The 18,160-nt window shown below is 49.6% G+C and overlaps 1 protein-coding gene across 1 annotated transcript in view; it reads left to right on the forward strand.

Annotated features, from left to right (window-relative positions):
* The first annotated feature begins 1,915 nt into the window (after positions 1 to 1,915).
* The window catches only part of STRC (stereocilin), an 18,321-nt gene continuing 2,076 nt past the window's right edge, over positions 1,916 to 18,160 (forward strand). The window contains exons 1-24 of the mRNA XM_005877541.2: positions 1,916 to 1,970; positions 2,265 to 3,050; positions 3,140 to 3,164; positions 3,845 to 5,099; positions 6,198 to 6,260; positions 6,358 to 6,468; positions 6,639 to 6,805; positions 7,236 to 7,422; positions 7,559 to 7,674; positions 7,952 to 8,084; positions 8,442 to 8,624; positions 8,902 to 8,940; positions 9,124 to 9,291; positions 9,438 to 9,503; positions 9,988 to 10,113; positions 10,328 to 10,386; positions 11,150 to 11,273; positions 11,377 to 11,489; positions 13,711 to 13,846; positions 14,499 to 14,695; positions 14,893 to 14,983; positions 15,196 to 15,352; positions 16,155 to 16,324; positions 17,674 to 17,829. Of these exons, the coding sequence (XP_005877603.1) occupies positions 1,916 to 1,970; positions 2,265 to 3,050; positions 3,140 to 3,164; positions 3,845 to 5,099; positions 6,198 to 6,260; positions 6,358 to 6,468; positions 6,639 to 6,805; positions 7,236 to 7,422; positions 7,559 to 7,674; positions 7,952 to 8,084; positions 8,442 to 8,624; positions 8,902 to 8,940; positions 9,124 to 9,291; positions 9,438 to 9,503; positions 9,988 to 10,113; positions 10,328 to 10,386; positions 11,150 to 11,273; positions 11,377 to 11,489; positions 13,711 to 13,846; positions 14,499 to 14,695; positions 14,893 to 14,983; positions 15,196 to 15,352; positions 16,155 to 16,324; positions 17,674 to 17,829 (4,683 nt within the window). The remainder of the gene's footprint in view (positions 1,971 to 2,264; positions 3,051 to 3,139; positions 3,165 to 3,844; positions 5,100 to 6,197; positions 6,261 to 6,357; positions 6,469 to 6,638; positions 6,806 to 7,235; positions 7,423 to 7,558; positions 7,675 to 7,951; positions 8,085 to 8,441; positions 8,625 to 8,901; positions 8,941 to 9,123; positions 9,292 to 9,437; positions 9,504 to 9,987; positions 10,114 to 10,327; positions 10,387 to 11,149; positions 11,274 to 11,376; positions 11,490 to 13,710; positions 13,847 to 14,498; positions 14,696 to 14,892; positions 14,984 to 15,195; positions 15,353 to 16,154; positions 16,325 to 17,673; positions 17,830 to 18,160) is intronic.

Genomic DNA, 18,160 nt, shown 5'->3' on the forward strand with positions numbered 1-18,160 from the left:
GTTGAATGAATGCCAGTCACTGTGCTAAGTACTTTAAATGCATTACTTAATTATCACAACTCTATAGGAGTATTTCTCCTTTTATAGAAAAGAACACTGTGACACTGAGAGGATCTGAAACGTCCCAAGAAACACAGCTAGTCAATATTGGGTCTAGGATTTAATCTATGCCATCTTGTTTTTTTGCTAGTGTATTAGGGGGAAAAAAGGATAATCCTATATAATAAAGATGTAATATACAAATGGTCTTTACACCTTGATGCGTTGAGTAACGACCGGATCAGGGATCAGCAGGAGGGTGGGGCAGCGAGCTATAGGAGGGTGGGGCAGCGAGCTACAAGCATGCAGTGGAGAGCTACAGGAGGGGGCAGGGCAGCAAGCTATGGGGGGGGGGCGGGGGAGAGGGGGAAGCTACAGGAAGGCAGCAAGGAGCTACTGGCACACGGATTTGTGTACAGGGCTACTAGTTTATTATAAGAGAGTTTTTCTAGGACAAGTGCAGAAATTCAGGTAGATTGCAAAATGGGCTGGAACCAGGAGCTAGAGAGCTGTTGGAAACCCGGGCAATATTCTCTGATTATCCTCTCTACTTTTCAGACTAGATGTGGGAAAAGGAAAATATTGGTAAAGTGATGCAGGTCATTTCACTGGTCCCAACGTTTGGCTCACCTTGGAAAATCCCAGCACTGCCCTCAACTCCTTTTGTGTCCTTGACCAACTCATTCTATTTCTTTGGGCATTAATTTCCTCACTTATAAAATGAGACGTTTTTACTGGAGAATTCCTCAGGTCCCTCCCAGCTCTAAAAGTCTATGTTCCTAAGTGAACCTTCTAGAGCAGAGGTGCGTTAATAATGGATTTGAAGGTGTGGGTTTGGGGAATAGAATAGAGGAGGGTTCTAAGGAAAGGGACAGAATAATGGTTTGAGAAGAGCCTCAGTGTTGAATTACTGTTTAAAGCTGGTATCAGGTAAAGACCTTTGAGGATATATAAATGGGGGACAGAAGAGACTTCTCACCCTGACACACCAGACCAGACCAGATTATTTTGAATGACATCTCTGAGCCTCTCTCTTTCTCTCTCTCTGTCTCCATAGGGGCCGGGGGTAGGTAGCCCCTTGCACAGAGGTTTAATCTGGTTTATCTCTTTTTTCAGCCCATGCTTTTTTTTTTCTTTTTGCCCCCCAGACTTTTTTTTACTTAGGTCACAGTAAAAGAGCCGAAGGGCAGCCCCAAACATCTGAATGGCTTAATGAGCAAGTCGCAAACAACTGACTGGATCTATTTCCTTATCCATAAGACGAGAGGTTTGGTCTATGTGCTTTCTGAAGGCCCGCCCAGCTCTTAGCATTTTGTGGTTCTGGGTACTGAATCAAAAGCAGATATCCTCTTCCTGAATGCTCCATCCTCAGACCAGAACTTTGTCTTCATTCCTCTTCTCTGTTTACACTTGACTTCCAAGTTCCTTTCTCCCAGGCCCCCTTTCTTCCTCGATTCCCTCAGATCTTAATAGCTTTTTAAACTCCTTTTGAACCCTCTTTATTTTCTTATATTTTTCTGCAGAGCTCCCATTTTATACCTTGGGTCTCCAGTTCTCCATCTCTATGTCTACATACTCCTATTTGTATCCTGGCTCCTAACTGAAGCTATCCCCTAGGGTTCCTCCTAAGGCCCCCTGGGATCCCCTATCATTCGTCCCTCTCACAGAAGCACACCTTTCTCTAAAGCCAAAGGATCAGGTATTCAGTGGCTCAGGTGACAAACCTGCTGTCAAGTTACAGATATTGTTTCCTGAAAGACCACACTAGTGTCAGTGGAGACCCAGGCTGCCTGCAGTGCCCTGCCCTTACCTGGCTATCCCACACAAGGTGAGAATAACCAGAATTCACCTCTAGTACCAGTGCTCACCTGGAAACATGGCTCTGAGCCCCTGGCCCCTGCTGCTCCTGCTGCTGCTGCTGTCCTGTACAGGTGAGAGAAACAGTGAGCAGTGCTGGGGGTGAAGGGGATGGTTGCTGGAAAAAAGACTTACGAATGCGGATATTAACTGGTTAGGTAAAAGATAAAGAAAGGGGCAAGGAAAGGGGGCAGGGACTGGAGCTAAGGGGAAAAATGAGCTAAGAAAGGAGTCCAAGTCTTCTTTCCCCAGTTCCCCATCTCCCTCACCTCATCTTTAGATCCAGGCTGGCATTGGGGTCCAGGGCAGAACTGAGTCTGGGTTCTAGGCTCTTACCCTTTAGTGACCTCCAATTTCTCTCCTTACAGTGACTCTGGCCCCTACTGGGCCTAAGTCCCAGGACCATGGTCTCTCCCTCCTGAAGTCCTTGTTCTCCACGTTGGACCAGGCTCCCCAGAGGAACCTCAGCCGCTCGCGGTTCTCTGCATTCCTGGCCAACATTTCTTCTTCTTTTGAGGCTGGGAGAATGGGGGAGGGGCCGGTGGGAGAGCCCCCACCTCCCCAGCCCCCTGCCCTCCGGCTCCATGATTTCCTAGTGACACTGAGAGGCAGCCCAGACTGGGAGCCAATGCTAGGGCTGCTAGGGGATGTGCTGGCACTGCTGGGACAGGAGCAGACCCCCCGGGACTTCCTGGGGCACCAGGCAGGCGTCCTGGGAGGACTTGCAGAGGTGCTTTTGGGAGCTGTCGTTCCTGGGGGGCCTCCTACCCCTACCCGGCCCCCATGCACCCGCGATGGGCCCTCTGACTGTGTCCTGGTGGCTGACTGGTTGCCTTCTCTCCTGCTGCTGTTGGAGGGCACACGCTGGCAGGCCCTGGTGCAGGTGCAGCCCAGTATGGACCCCACCAATGCCACAGGCCTTGATGGGAGAGAGCCAGGCCCCCACTTTTTACAGGGTCTGTTGAGTTTGCTCACCCCAGTGGGGGAGCTGGGCTCTGAAGAGGCTCTTTGGGGGGGTCTGCTGCGCACAGTGGGGGCCCCCCTCTATGCTGCCTTCCAGGAGGGGCTGCTCCGTGTCACTGACTCCCTGCAGGATGAGGTCTTCTCCATTCTGGGGCAGCCAGAGCCTGATGCCAATGGGCAGTGCCAGGGAGGTGAGTGCTGCTGGAGCCGGGGCTGGGCTATGGCAGGGCAAGAAGGGATGAGATTGGGGCAGTCCTCTTGCTTACTCTTTCCCTCCTAGGCAACCTACAGCAGCTGCTCTTATGGTAAGTAACAGGGGAGGAGTTGTGGGGACTGGGCCTGGAACTGGTCAGCTTCCGGAACAGAGAGGAAACTGATGGGAGGAGTGTGGTTTGGTGGTTTTGGAATGTGACTGTGCAGCTCTAAGTCACATCTCGTTCTATACCTCAGTTTTCCCAATGGTGAAACATGGGTAATATTAGCGACAGCAGAGTTGTTGCAAGGGATTAAATGAGTTGACACTGTAAGTGTCAGCCACATAGAATGGTTCCTGGCACATAGTGCTTAATACCTGTCATTAATGAAGATGGGACATGGAAAAAAAAAAGGACAAGACCAGATTTCTCCCCCCTTTACTATTTTAGTACAACAGTGCCAGAGCACAATTAGACATGCTCAGTTGGTGGGCAGCCTTCCTGATTGAGGCCAACCGAGGGTTGTGTTTAAGCTATCTAAAAGCATGTAAAAAAAAAACAAGGAGGAAGAGAGGGCCAGAAAGACAGATGGACTTCAACCGGGCCGTGTTCCTAGGTGATTCTGTGTCTTAGCAAGACAGACCTCTCTCCCTTTTCCCGAATCCCAGCATTTAAACCAGGAACACCTATACTCCCGGGAACCTCACTGCAGGGCTCTGGCCACGGTCAGACTCTCCAGCTGGAGGAATGTAAACTGACCAGATCCTGCCTGCTCCTCCCTCTGCACCCAGGGGCGTCCGGCACAACCTTTCCTGGGATGCCCAGGCGCTGGGCTTTCTGTCTGGATCACCACCCCCACCCCCTGCCCTCCTCCAATGCCTGAGAACGGGTGTGCCTCTGCCCAGGGCTTCCCAGCCCTCTGCCCACATCAGCCCTCGCCAACGGCGCGCCATCTCCGTGGAAGCCCTCTGTGAGAACCACTCAGGCCCAGCGCCACCCTACACCATTTCCAACTTCTCCATCCACTTGCTCTGCCAGCTCGCCAGGCCTGCCACCCCGCCGCCCCCTCCCAGCATCACTGCCATCTGCCAGACAGCTGTGTGGTATGCGCTTTCTTGGGCACCAGGTGCCCAAGGCTGGCTGCAGGCCTGCCATGACCAGTTTCCTGATCAGTTCCTGGAAGCAATCTGCACCAACCTCTCCTTTTCAGCCCTGTATGGCCCCCACCGCCGCCTGGTAAAGCCGCTCTGTGCTGGTCTGCTCCCACCCCCCACCAGCTGCCCTGAAGGCCTGCCCCCTGTTCCCCTCACCCCAGAGATCTTCTGGGGCTGCTTCTTGGAGAATGAGACTCTATGGGCTGAGCGGCTATGTAGGAAGGCCAGTCTGCAGGCTGTGCCCCCCAGTAATCAGGCTTGGGTTCAGCATGTATGCCAGGGCCCTACCCCAGATGTAACTGCTTTCCCACCCTGCCACATTGGACCCTGTGGGGAACGCTGCCCAGATGGGGGTAGTTTCTTGATGATGGTATGTTTCAATGATACCATGTATGAGGCCCTGGTGCCCTACTGGCCCTGGCTAGCAGGCCAGTGCAGAATAAGTCGTGGGGGTAATGACACGTGCTTCCTAGATGGGCTACTGGGCCCTCTTCTACCCTCTCTGCCACCCCTGGGACCATCCCCACTCTGCCTGGCCCCGGGTCCCTTCCTGCTTGGCATGCTCTCCCAATTGCCACGCTGTCAGTCCTCCGTGCCGGCCCTTGCCCACCCTACACGTCTACATTATCTTCTGCGCCTGCTGACTTTCTTACTGGGTCCAGGGGCCGGAGGGACTGAAGCCCAGGGGATGCTGGGTCAGGCCCTGCTGCTCTCCAGTCTCCCAGACAACTGCTCCTTCTGGGATGCCTTCCGCCCAGAGGGCCGGCGCAGTTTGCTGAGGACAGTTGGGGAATACCTGGAACAGGAGGAACAGCCCACTTCACCAGGCTTTGAACTCACTGAAGGCTCGAGCTCTGAAATAAGCAAGATGGAGCTGCTGGCCTGTTTCAGCGTGAGTGATCTGCCAAGGAGAAAGCCCCTGGGACAGAGGGGAGAGCCTCCTGGGGGATTCTCTAACACTGAGAGGCAGCAGTAAGCATGCAGCTCTGGAGCCCGACAGTCCTGGGTGCACCTCTTAGTTCTATGAGCACCTTGGACAAGTTATATACCCTCTCTGAGCAATATTTTTCTCATCTATATATGGGGGAGGATAATGGTGCTACTCTTTTTAGGGTGGGTGTAAGGGTTACATGAAATAATGCATGCTGTGGGCTTAGCACAGTGCATGATATGGAAACATAGAATAAATGTGATCTCATTTTCTTTCTGATTCTTTGACTCTCTTTCTGCTCCAGAAAGGAAAGGGATCAAGTTAGAAAGCTTCAGTTCTGTTCCTAGAGAGTGAGACTTGGAGGTTGGAAAAAAAAATAGGAAGATAAGACAGAAGTAAGAAAAATTCAGGGGAAGTGTGAATTAGAAGAATAGGTTCTAAGTTCAACTATGCCACAAATTAGTGTGGTCTCCCTAGAGAGTGAGACTTGGAGGTTGGCAAAAAAAAAAAAAGGAAGATAAGGCAGAAATAAGAAAAATTCAGGGGAAGTGTGAATTAGAAGAATGGGTTCTAAGTTCAACTATGCCACAAATTAGTGTGGTCTTTGGCAAGTAACTTAATTTAGCTTTTTTTGGCGCTTCAGTTTCTTCTCTGTAGAGTGAAGGGCCTAGAATAGGTAAATGCCAAAATTCATTGAGTGCCTGTTATGTATAAGGCACTTTGCTAGGGTCTATAGGGTATATAAAGATTTCTTACTCCATGTTAGGGCTCATTTTTCTCAAGCACTAGGACCATGAAGTGGGGTTAGATAGACTCTTAGTAATTTGGTTCAGATCTACAGTATTTATCGAGCCAACTATAGACCTGGCTCGGAAGAGGACATAGGAGATGTTAGAGAACATGGTCCCTGACCTAAAGGAGTTGAATATCTGAGGAGACACACATACTGGCTTCAGATGAAGAACAAGCATCCTAGCAAGTGGAGTTGGACTGCCTGAGGAAGCTGCAGGAGGGACAGAGAAGACAGCTCTCTTGGCATCTTGTCTGTCTCCCCACCAGCCTGTGCTGTGGGATCTGCTCCAGAGAGAGAAGAGTGTGTGGGCCCTGCAGATTCTAGTGCAGGTAACAGTCGGAGGGGCTCTTGGGTGGACTGAGCGACAGCTGTGGCCTGAGGTCCCTGCCTAGTGAGGCCATACTCACCATGACTTCCTACTCCCAGGCATACCTGCACATGCCCCCAGAAAATCTCCAGCACCTGGTGCTTTCAGCAGAAAGGGAGGCTGCTCAGGGCTTCCTGACACTCATGCACCGTTCCTGGTCCCAGCTGCAGGTGGGCATAGAGGGGTAGGGGGGCAGGGTGGAGGGGAAAATCTAGGAATGAAGAGCATCTGGAACCTGGCATGCAGAGGGCTTGCTCCAGTGGAAAGAGGAACTTAGGGGAGGAGATAGCAAAGATGCTGAGCATTTTCAGAGCCAGCATCCATTCCTGTGCCCCCACAGGTACCACCATCTGAGGAGCAGGCCCTTGGTCGCCTGACGGCTTTGCTGCTCCAGCGGTACCCACGCCTCACCTCCCAGCTCTTCATTGATCTGTCACCACTCATCCCCTTCCTGGCTGTCTCTGACCTGATGCGTTTCCCACCATCCCTGTTGGCCAACGACAGTGTGTAAGGACCTCATATCAGTCCTCCTGATCCTGTCAGGGTCAGGCCAACCCTACTTGCCTCGAGCAGCTCCTTCTAGAGCTCCTCTCTATTAAAACTGGGGAGTTTTGCCATAACCGGTTTGGCTCAGTGGATAGAGCGTCGGCCAGCGGACTGAAGGGTCCCAGGTTCGATTCCAGTCAAGGGCATGTACCTTGGTTGTGGGCACATCCCCAGTAGGGGGTGTGCAGGAGGCAGCTGATCGATGTTTCTCTCTCATTGATGTTTCTAACTCTCTATTCCTCTCCCTTCCTCTCTGTAAAAAATCAATAAAATATATTTAAAAAACAAAACAAAACTAGGGAGTTTCCCTCCTGTCCATGGCAGTGGACTTCAGAGAACCAGGGGACAATTTGAAACAGGGCTGAGGGTTAAGACTCACTACTTTCCCTAGCCTGGCTGCCATCCGGGATTACAGCCCAGAAATGAGGCCTGAACAGAAAGAGGCTCTGGCAAGGCGACTGCTGGCCCCTGAACTGTTCGGGGAGGTGCCTGCCTGGCCCCAGGAGCTGCTGTGGGCAGTGTTGCCTCTGCTCCCCCACCTTCCTCTAGAGAACTTTCTGCAGCTCAGCCCTCACCAGGTATGAGAATCATCTTTACTTGACTAGTCCACCTTCTACTGGGTGGGACGGGAGTCAGAAACATGTCTCCTAGTGAGCAACCTCCCTGCAACTGCCCCATAGTGATCCCAACACAAGTTGGCCCTCCCCATCTCAGATTCAGGCCCTGGAGGATAGCTGGCCAGCGGCAGGTCTTGGACCAGGACATGCCCGGCATGTGCTGCGTAGCCTGGTGAACCAGAGTGTCCAGGATGGAGAGGAGCAGGTGCGCAGGTGAGTGGTTGTGGGATCAGTGATCAAGGCCAGAGTGGGATAGAGGCAGGTACAGCTGTCATGATGGGTTAGAGTCCTAGGTAGGAAGGGGCAAGAGAGCAGGCAGGGGCCCCAGGTAGTGTAGGGCTCCAGGAGAGAGGCCTATCTATGGCACTCTCCTAGTTTTATGGCATTTCCTAGTTTAGTGGTCAGAGTGCCTACTCCATGTGCCCACCTGGTCCCTGCCTTAGTACCAGCCTCAGTGACCAGATGAAGACCAGCTTCGTGTCCTCCTCAGGCTGGGCTCCCTCGCCTGTTTCCTGACCCCTGAGGAGCTGCAGAGCCTAGTACCCTTGAATGATCCGATGGGGCCGGTAGAACTGGGGCTGCTGGAATGTGCGGCCAATGGGACCCTCAGCCCACAAGGACGGGTGAGCCCCTTGGCACAGGCCTACCAGTCTCTAGTATTTCCCTGGGTCTCTGTAGAGGACTTGCCCAGTTATCTCAACCAAGCTTGAACACAGTGGTGCCAGCCCTCGCCCCCCCCACCTCTGCCACCTCCATTCCTTATACTATTCTTATCTGTTACCACCTCCTCTTGTCCATGACCTACCACATCTGGTCTATGCCACTCCGAACATATCCTTTGACACCTTGAATCCAATCTGTTCCTGTTCCATTCTTGGTTCCAAGCCCTAGACTAGGCCCTGAGCAATCAGATGTAGGATTAGAGAGGTTTAAGGTTCACCTGTCTTTTCCCTTCAGTCCCAAACCTTCTTTGGTTCCAGGTGGCATATGAACTTATGGGGGTGTTGCGCTCATCTGGAGGAGCTGTGATGAGCCCCCGGGAGCTGCGAGTCTGGGCCCCTCTCTTCCCTCAGCTGGGCCTCCGCTTCCTGCAGGAGCTGTCCGAGCCTCAGCTTAGAGCCATGCTTCCTGCCCTGCATGGAACCAGTGTCACACCTGCCCAGGTGGGCCTATCTCACTCCCCAGCATCCACCTTCCACCCTCTGGAATGCCAGTCAGGAGAATTTCATGCAGGAATACTGTCAGCCTCCCTGAAGCCTCCTATTCCTCTGTTCCAAGGAGGACTCCCTCACCCCCATTCTTCAGGTCAAGAAACAGCCAGGAACCAGGCTGGTTACTGGGGTGGTAGAGAGAAAGCTGGAAGTTTTGGAGGGCAGATCTTGCTTAGGACCTGGCTACCAGAACCTGAGAACCGTTGTTTCTTATCTCATCCCACCTTAGGCTGCCCTGCTGCTTGGACGGCTCCTCCCTAGTCACGAAGTAAGTAGCAGCAACTTTTCAACATCCTTGAGAGGTCCCTGTGCCCCCTCTCCCTGGATCCCACATCTGCCTCTTCCTCCTGCTCAGCTCCCCTCATACCTGCTGCCTGGCTGCACTGTGATTGTTGGCTTCTCCACCACCCTGGCCCTCTTCTTCAGGCCTCTTGTCTCTCTTGCTTCCCAGCTGTCCTTGGAGGAGCTCTGCTCCTTGCATCCTCTGCTGCCAGGCCTCAGCTCCCAGACACTGCAGGCCATCCCTAGGAGAGTTCTGGTCGGGGCCTGTTCCTGCCTGGCCCCCGAACTGTCACACCTCTCAGCCTGCCAGACCGCAGCACTGCTGCAGACCTTTCGGGTATGAGAATAGCAGGGAAGATGAGACAATCGGGGGCTGTGGGCTCTGGTTGGGAGGAGGTCATCTTCCCTGTAGCCAGGGAGGGCCGCCCATACCTCCCCACTTCCTTACAAACACCCAGTAACACACACATACTTCTCATGCAGGTGAAAGATGGAGTTACAAATACGGGTACAACAGGTGCCGGAGCGGCTGTGTGTATCCCTGGTCAGGTATGTGTGGGATCTCCGACTGAGCTCCTCTCCATGTCCCAGGGCAATTTCATATGGCTGGTGCTGCCTCACACAGTCCCCAAGCAGTGGACCTCAGAGTTCAGGTTAGCTCTGTATCCACCAAGACTTTAGCTGCTCCCCACTTCCAGATGCAGGACAGGATGGCCCACACTGTCCTAGAATATCAAAGCCAGAAGGATCTGAGAAACCTTCCAGGCCAACGATCCCACTTTCTGATCAAGAGACCAAGGCTCAGAGAGGCTAAGGAACGTTAGTTCATCAGGTGCCTGAATAGCGGCAACACTTGACCACAATCATCTTCAGTGTGAGGCTCTCAGGGATGCACTGCTACAGTGGCACATACCATTCCACTCTGATTCTAGACTTGGCCCCTTCCTGCCCCCATGGCTCCCCTTCTTCTCTGAGGGCTGAGTACAGACTCTCTCACCTATCACTACACTGCTACACCCATCCCCACTGGCAGCCTATCCCCACCACTTGGCCAGACTGCCTGCTTCCCCTGCTTCCACTAAAGCTGCTGCAACTGGACTCTCCGGCTCTTCTGGCTAACCGAAGGCGCTACCGGGAGCTGCCCTGGTCTGAGCAGCAGGTAATTCTCCCCACTTATCCCACAACTCCCCTCTCTCAATCTGTCCACCTCCTCTACTTACCCCTCAGCCCTAGATCTGGTGCCTTATTCCTCGTATCCTGAATAATGTGATTGGTGGGGCCCACAGGGTCAGAGGTAGGACTGGGTCCAAGGCATCTTAGGTCTTTGGGCAATATCTCTGCTGGGAAGTGGTCCCTCTTTCTTTCTCTTGTAGGCCCAGTTTCTCTGGAAGAAGATGCAGGTGCCCACCAACCTGACCCTCAGGAATCTGCAGTGAGTAACTTGTGTGGAGCACTAACCTTTTAAAGTGCTTACCATGTTCCAGTCACCATGTGACATGCAATGGGGATGAATGGTGCATGGTCCCCACCTGTGGGCTCTCTCCTGGCCCCTCCTGTGCTTACTCCCTGCTCCTCCATCGCGCCACACCCGTCCCAACAAGATCTAAGGGATTTAAAAGACCCAGGTTCAGGTCTCTGCCCTGTTACCTATTTGTGATTTTGAGAAAGTCATTTAACCTCTCGAAGCTTCAGTTTTTTCTTCTATAGGATGAGAATGAAAATGGTACCTACCTCACAGGTAATTGTGAAGATTAAATGAGATAAGGCATAAGGTACTTAACACAGGGCTTGGTCCAGTGTAAGCTCCCAGTAGATATTTGCTGTTATTAGTTTAATCCAAAGTGACTTCACAGCCACTGGCCAAGCAGGAATAAACAGGAATAAGTAAATATCACTTACCTACACTCCAGTAGAAAACTGTGGCATCAGAATCTGAAGACATGGCTCTAGTCTCCTTTGACCACATTTCTAGTAGAATGATGTTAGGAACATCATTCGTCCTCTGTACATCTTTCTTCTCTGACGAATAGTGGTGATGCTGTGGGGAGCTAATGAGACCATGTATGGAAAAGCGTTTCTCAAACTCTAAATTACCATAAGCAAACACCTGTACTTGTGTTGAGAGTGTTGATATCAAACAGCAGACAGGCTGTGGCATGTGCTGAATGAACATCTGCGCACTCACACACCCACAGGGCTCTGGGAACCCTGGCGGGGGGCATGTCCTGTGAGTTTCTGCAGCAGATCAACTCGATGGCAGACTTCCTTGAAGTGGTACACATGCTCTATCAACTGCCCACTGGGGTTCGAGGGAGCCTGGTGAGAGGGGTGTTTGGGCATTAAGTGGGAGAAGGGACCCTAAGTCTAGAACCCAGCCCCATGCTCAGCTCCGTCCTGCCCTGCTCCCCCCACTGTCCCACAGAGGGCCTGTATCTGGGCGGAGGTACAGCGGAGGACGGCAATGCCAGAGCCAGAGCTGACTACCCTGGGGCCAGAACTGAGTGGGCTAGACACCAAGCTGCTCCTGGACTTACCGTAAGTGCTACAACTGGAGATTCTGGACCCTTAGAAAACTCAATCTGGAGTAGAAGCTCTGCCCTTAGAAAACGCCCTAGAGGTGTTGGTTTTCTGACTGGTGGTTCCTTGAAATCAAGTACAGCCAGAAGCAGGAGATTCTATTTAAAGTTGCTCTTGAGTATCAACTGGTTCCCAGAACATGGCCCCAGCATGGGACAGCTAAGGGTGGCACTATGATGTGGCCTGCCAAGCCATCTGAGAATAACCCATAGAGACAGAGTATCTGAAAGGAGGGAAGCAGCAGTCCAAGTCTACCCTAGAGGATTGTAGTCTGTTTAGGGCTCTCCTCTCTGTGTTCTTAATGTGTTCAGAGGGATAGGTAAAGAGAAAATCTATGAAAAATGTGATAGGTGCCTTCAAATACCCCAGGGGCTCCCTGGCCGGTGGGGCTCCATGGTTAGAGCATTGGCCTGTGCACCAAAAGATCTGGGGTTCGATTTCTGGTCAAAGGCATGTATCTGGGATGCAGGTTTGATCCCCGGCCCTGGTGAGAGGCAACTGGTCAATGTGCCTCTCTCACATCCATATTTCTCTCTCTCTCTCTCTCTCCCCATTTAACAAAATAAGTAAAAATAAATAAAATTTAAATTAGGGCTATCAAATGAGAAAATAGATTGACATGTTTTTGAATGGTCTCATTGGGCATGACTAGAAACAATGAATGAAAATCAAATTTTTGCACAATATAAGGAAAATTGTGATAGTGAGTTCTGAGTCATCGGAGCTATTCAAGTCTGGGTCTGGATGGCCCTTTGGCATGGATATTGTAGATTCAAGTATGTGTTGGGTGAGAAGGGAAATGGGGCCTCCTCTCAACCCAGAGATTCTGACTCCAATGTCATCAGAACTGTAAGCCAGACTAGGAAAAGTCTGGTATTGGTCTTCTTGGGGATGAAATGACGGTAAAAGCAGTTAATTTCATCCTTTCATTTTTATAGGCCTTTTCATAGATTTTTGGTTCTTGTACTACTAGGTGGCCTAGTTCCAGAACTGGCAAACCTAGATAGAATACAGGATGTCACTTCTGATTTCTGGGCAAAAGTTTTTCTTTCTTTTTTTTAAAATGCCATTCAAATCTGTTTAAATATGTTGGTTCTTGGAGATAATTTAGGGTCTGGATGAAGCTAATGATGCTGAACCATGACTCAGAAGATCCAAGTTCCTAATTTGTGAAGGAGAATATGAAAAATACCTGTTGTAACCCTAGCCAGTTTGGCTTAGTGCATGAGTGTCAGCCTGCAGACCAAAGGGTCCCGGGTTCGATTCCTGTCAAGGGCACGTACCTTGGCTGCAGGCTCCTCCCTGGCTGGGCCCTGGTCGGGGTGCATGCAGGAAGCAACCAATTGCATTGATGTTTCTCTCTGTCTTTCCCTCTCTCTTCCACTCTCTCTAAAAGATCAATGGAAAAATATCCTCGGGTAAGGATTAACCAAAACACACACACACACAAAACCCCCCCAAAAACCTGTTTTACCCCCAGGTTTTGTCATAAGAATCAAATGAGATAGTACCTAAGAGAAGTTTGTAAATTGCATAGCGCTACACAAATAAGAGGGGACCACCTCACAGCAAGTAGAAGGGTGGGACTGGAAAACAAGAATTGGGAGTAAGACCTCACCATCTGATCTCTGTGAACCTCATTTTTTAAAAAATTATAGCCGAAACCGGTTTGGCTCAGTGGATAGAGCGTCGGCCTGCAGACTGAAAGGTCCCAGGTTCAATTCCGGTCAAGGGCATGTACCTGGGTTGCGGGCACATCCCCAGTGGGAGGTGTGCAGGAGGCAGCTGATCAATGTTTCTCTCCCATCGATGTTTCTGACTATCTATCTCTCTCCCTTCCTCTCTGTAAAAAATCAATAAAATATATTTTTAAAAAAATTATAAAATGAGGAAAGTTTTCTAAGTGGTACTTAATATTCTTGGCTTTTGATTCAATTATACAAGGTGGGATTATTTGTCTTCCTTTTTTTTTTTTCCAGGAAGACTAGAAATATGTCATTCCCTTTGTTCTCTCCCTTCAAGCACTATGATGGGAATTGGACATGGGGTATTTAGTATCAGTTCCTGTCAGGGCCACAGAATTTGATCTGATGTTACCTTCTGTCTGAGAAATGTGGCATTCTATGGTCCCATCTCAATTTGGCTCAGTTCCAATGCCCATATTATCAAATTGCTATAGGGTCCGGTTGATGGACAGACTCTCCAATGAATCCATTATGTTGGTGGTAGAGCTGGTACGAGCTGCTCCAGAGCAACTGCTGGCACTGACCCCATTCCACCGGGCAGCTCTGGCAGAAAGGGCACTACAAAACTTGGTAAGAGTCCACCCTACCAGACTCAGAACTGAGCTGGGGCAATTCTCACCCCTCAGACAATGCCCTCTGTCTTCTAGGCCAACCTCACACTTTTGCTGCTATGATTCTCATCTTTAAGGCCCTAGACCCTAGATCAGCGATTTTCAACCAGTGTGCTGCAAGAATTTTTAAAATATGCAATAGCTGACTATTTAGTCAGGATCACAGATCTCTTTTCCTTTAGATTGTCAATTAAAAATATGACAACAGCTAAATATAACAATAGCCATCTGGTGTGAATCAATCAAAATTATACCTATTTTTTTTGTCAGATTGGCAAAAAATAGAATATATTTTTTGGTGTGCCATAGAATTTTAGAATTAGTTTACGTGTACCATGAGATTGAAAACTGTTGAAAATCGCTGCCCTAGATTTTATCTCTTGGTTTCATGTTTCTTGTCCACAGCCCTTGGAGTCCAAGAAATTCCTTGGATTTCTCCTCCCAGTCTTTCTGCCTATTCTTATCTGGGTTTATTGTTTAAGAAAATGAACATCATAGGGTCTTGAGTTAGGAGTTGGAGGGAGGAAAGATCACGGTTTTGGTGTCTTGATCAGAGTCTGGTCCTCTGAGTCAGAGGTGCGTTGTCCTAAGGCCTAATGCCTCCTCTTCAGGCTCCAAAGGAGACAACAGTCTCAAGGGAAGTGCTGGAGACATTGGGCCCCTTGGTTGGATTCCTGGGGATAGAGAGCACACGACGGATCCCCCTACAGACCCTGCTGGCCCACCTCAGTCAGCTGCAGGGCTTCTGCCTGGGAGAGCCATTTGCCACAGAGCTGGGATGGCTGCTGACACAGGAGCCTCTTCTTGGGTATGGACATTTGAGAACTGCAGATTCTAACCCAGCCTCTCAACCATCATCATCAGTGGCAGCCCATCAATATGTGTGAGGTCCCTTGGAGCCCTGAGTCCCCAATCCTAGGATGTCTTCTTTTTCCCTTCCTTTTCCTCACAGCTCCTTCAACATCCCAGCCCCTGATCTTCTTCTTGTCCCCCTTCCCCCACCAGGAAACCAGAGTTGTGGAGCCAGGATGAAGTAGAGCAAGCTGGACGTCTAGTGTTCACTCTGTCTACTGAGGCGATTTCCTTGATCCCTAGGGTGAGGTGAAGGAACAAGGGAGGGAGTAAGAACAGAGAAGGGACTGGTGAGCTGGTTCTGGGGAGTAAAGGCCAAGGAGGTTGAGGGCAGAGTTTGTATAGCCCAGATTTGGGGGAGACTGTTAAAAAGAGACAGGACTTTGGAATTGGAGCTGCAGCCGCTGGCCCTGACCTGCCCAGGTCTCCCCATCTCCCTTCTACTCTCTCACACAGGAGGCCTTGGGCGCAGAGTCCCTGGAGCGTCTCCTAGAGAAACAGCAGAGCTGGGAACAGAGCAGAGCTGGACAGCTGTGTGGGGGGCCACAGCTTGCTCCCAAGAAAGCAGCTTTGGTAGCTGGGGTTGTACGGCCCACTGCAGACTATCTCCCAGGTGAAACTCCCCAAATACTCATGCTTCTGGCAGGGTGAACAGGAAAGAGTATGCAACAATGCAATCAGAAGTCAGGGCAATCAGAAATTAGCCTAGGACACCCCCTCTCCTATTCTCTTATCCCTGTTAACAGCCGACTCAGCTCTAGGCTTGGCTAAGGGTGGTGGAGCTCTCTGTGGGGAAAATGCTTAGGATATAAGAAGGAGCCCCTGTGGGGCTAGGGACCTGGGTTCTAATCTAGATCTGCCATTAAATCCTTAGGCAACACCCTCAATCTTCCATCTATACAGTGAGGGGATTGTTCTCTCCAGTCACTTGTTCTAGTATCCTATGTGTCTTATAAATCTCTCACTATAGCAGCGGTTCTCAACCTGTGGGTCGAGACCCTTTGGGGGTCAAACGACCCTTTCACAGGGTCCCCTAAGACCATCGGAAAACACATATATAATTACATATTGTTTTTGTGATTAATCACTATGCTTTAATTATGTTCAATTTGTAACAATGAAAATACATCCTGCACATCAGATATTTACATTATGATTCATAACAGTAGCAAAATTACAGTTATGAAGTAGCAACGAAAATAATTTTATGGTTGGGGGTCACCACAACATGAGGAACTGTATTAAAGGTCGCGGCATTAGGAAGGTTGAGAACCACTGCACTATAGTAATCCCTTGACCCATAGTACTCACCTTGACCAAAGTTTGGAGGGGTTATTCCATTTGTAGGTAGCTTTCTATAAAAGAGTATCATATTTTAATACTACACTGACCCAGGCCCTACCTTCCCCCTTTAGAACCTGTGCCAAATTGTGCAGATGTACGGGGGACATTTCCAGCAGCTTGGTCTGCGACTCAGATTGCAGAGATGGAGCTCTCAGACTTTGAGGACTGCCTGGCACTCTTTGCAGGAGACCCAGGACTTGGGCCTGAGGAACTACGGGCAGCAATGGGCAAGGCAAAACAGGTTAAGGATGGGAGACCAGTTGTGGTTGGAGATGAAAAAACATGGGAAAGCTGGTAGGGTGTGGTGCAGGACAGAAGTGAATGGATGCTGGGATGAGAGGCTGGGAAATAGGAGATCAAAGAATTAAAGGGTTTGGTACATATATGCAATGGAATATTACGTGGCCATAAAAAAGAATAAAATCTTGCCATTTGTGACAACATGGATGACCTAAAGGGCATTGTGCTAAGTAAAATAAGTCAGACAGAGAAAGACAGATACCATATGATTTTACTTATATGTGGAATCTGAAAAACAAAATAAATAAACCAGGGGTTCCCAAACTTATTTGGCCTACCGCCCCCTTTCCAGAAAAAATATTACTCAGCCCCTGGAAATTAATTTTTTAAAAATTTTAATAGCAGTTACTCATCGCCCCCAAATGCACCTGTGGCCATCACCACGCCCCGCTGGATCGCTGCAGCGCCCACCGGGGGGGCGGTAGCGCCCACTTTGGGAATCACTGAAATAAACTAACAAACAAACAAACTCATAGATACAGAGAGCAAGTTGATGGTCCCCAGATGGGTATGTGTGGGGGAGTAGGAAGACATGTGAAAAAGGTTGAAGGGATTAAGAAGTACAAATTGCCAGTTATAAAAATAGTCACAGGGATATAAAGTACAGTATAGGGAATATAGTCAATAATATTGTAATAACTGTGTATGGTGGCAGATGGATACCAGACTTATCTGGGTGATCACTTTGTAAGTTATATAAATGTCTAATCACTATATTGTACACATGAAAGTAATATAATATTGTATGTCAACTGTAATTGAAAATTTTTTTTAAGTTTTGCCCCCCCCCCAAAAAAAACAACAAAACCCACGAGGGTTTGGCTCTTAAGTAGAAAGTCAGAGGGGATGAATATTGAGGAAAGAAAGCTAATGCAATGGGTAGAGGGACTAGAGCAGTGGTTACCGAACTTTAGTGTGTGTTAAAGTCATCTGGGGAGCAGGTGTTTGAAATGCCGATGCCAGGGTCCCATGCTAGACTCACTGAGGGTGGGTCTGGGCATCCGAATTTTAACAGAATCCCTGGCGAGTCTGGTGCACATAATAGTTTAGAACTCGTGGACTGGAGTCTGCTATTTTCCTACTGAGACTCTACAATCTTCCAATAACAGCTTAGACAGAGGAACTTTATTCCAACCCTTTCATTTTATAGTTGAGGCAACTAAGACCCAGAGAAGGCATGTGATTTGCCTCAACGTACACAGCTAAGGTCAGAGGCAAGACTAAGACCCAGCATTCCGACTCCTAGTCCGGTGCTTTTCCCACTCACGTTGTTCCTCTCTTTCTCTATAGTTGTGGGGTCCCCCACGGGGATTTCGTCCTGAGCAAATCCTGCAGCTAGGTCGGCTCTTAATAGGTCTAGGAGAGCGGGAACTGCAGGAGCTAATCCTGGTGGACTGGGGAGTGCTGAGCACCCTGGGGCAAATAGAAGGCTGGAGCTCAGCCCAGGTAACACCTTCCTCCTTTCCGATCACCTTCCAAGCATTCATCCCACAGGCCAGGTCTCTAGGTTATTTAAAGCCCAAGCATTTTTTCCTCTGACTCTGAATGGCCATTCTTTCTATCTTTCCTTAATACTCCAAACGAGTAGCCTTGGAAACTCTGTAATTTATTCACTCTGAGGTCCTGGACACATAGCATTCCCTGCTGCTTCTTTTCCTTCTTTTTCTGTCCTCTTTTTTTGGGTCCTCAACCTTACCCATGGCTGTTGGAGCTTCAGGACTTATTTACTTATTATTTTTTTAAAATCTTTATTGTTGAAATTATTACATATGTTCCC

This window comes from Myotis brandtii, unplaced genomic scaffold (assembly GCF_000412655.1).
Source record: "Myotis brandtii unplaced genomic scaffold, ASM41265v1 scaffold521, whole genome shotgun sequence".
Lineage (NCBI taxonomy): Eukaryota > Metazoa > Chordata > Mammalia > Chiroptera > Vespertilionidae > Myotis > Myotis brandtii.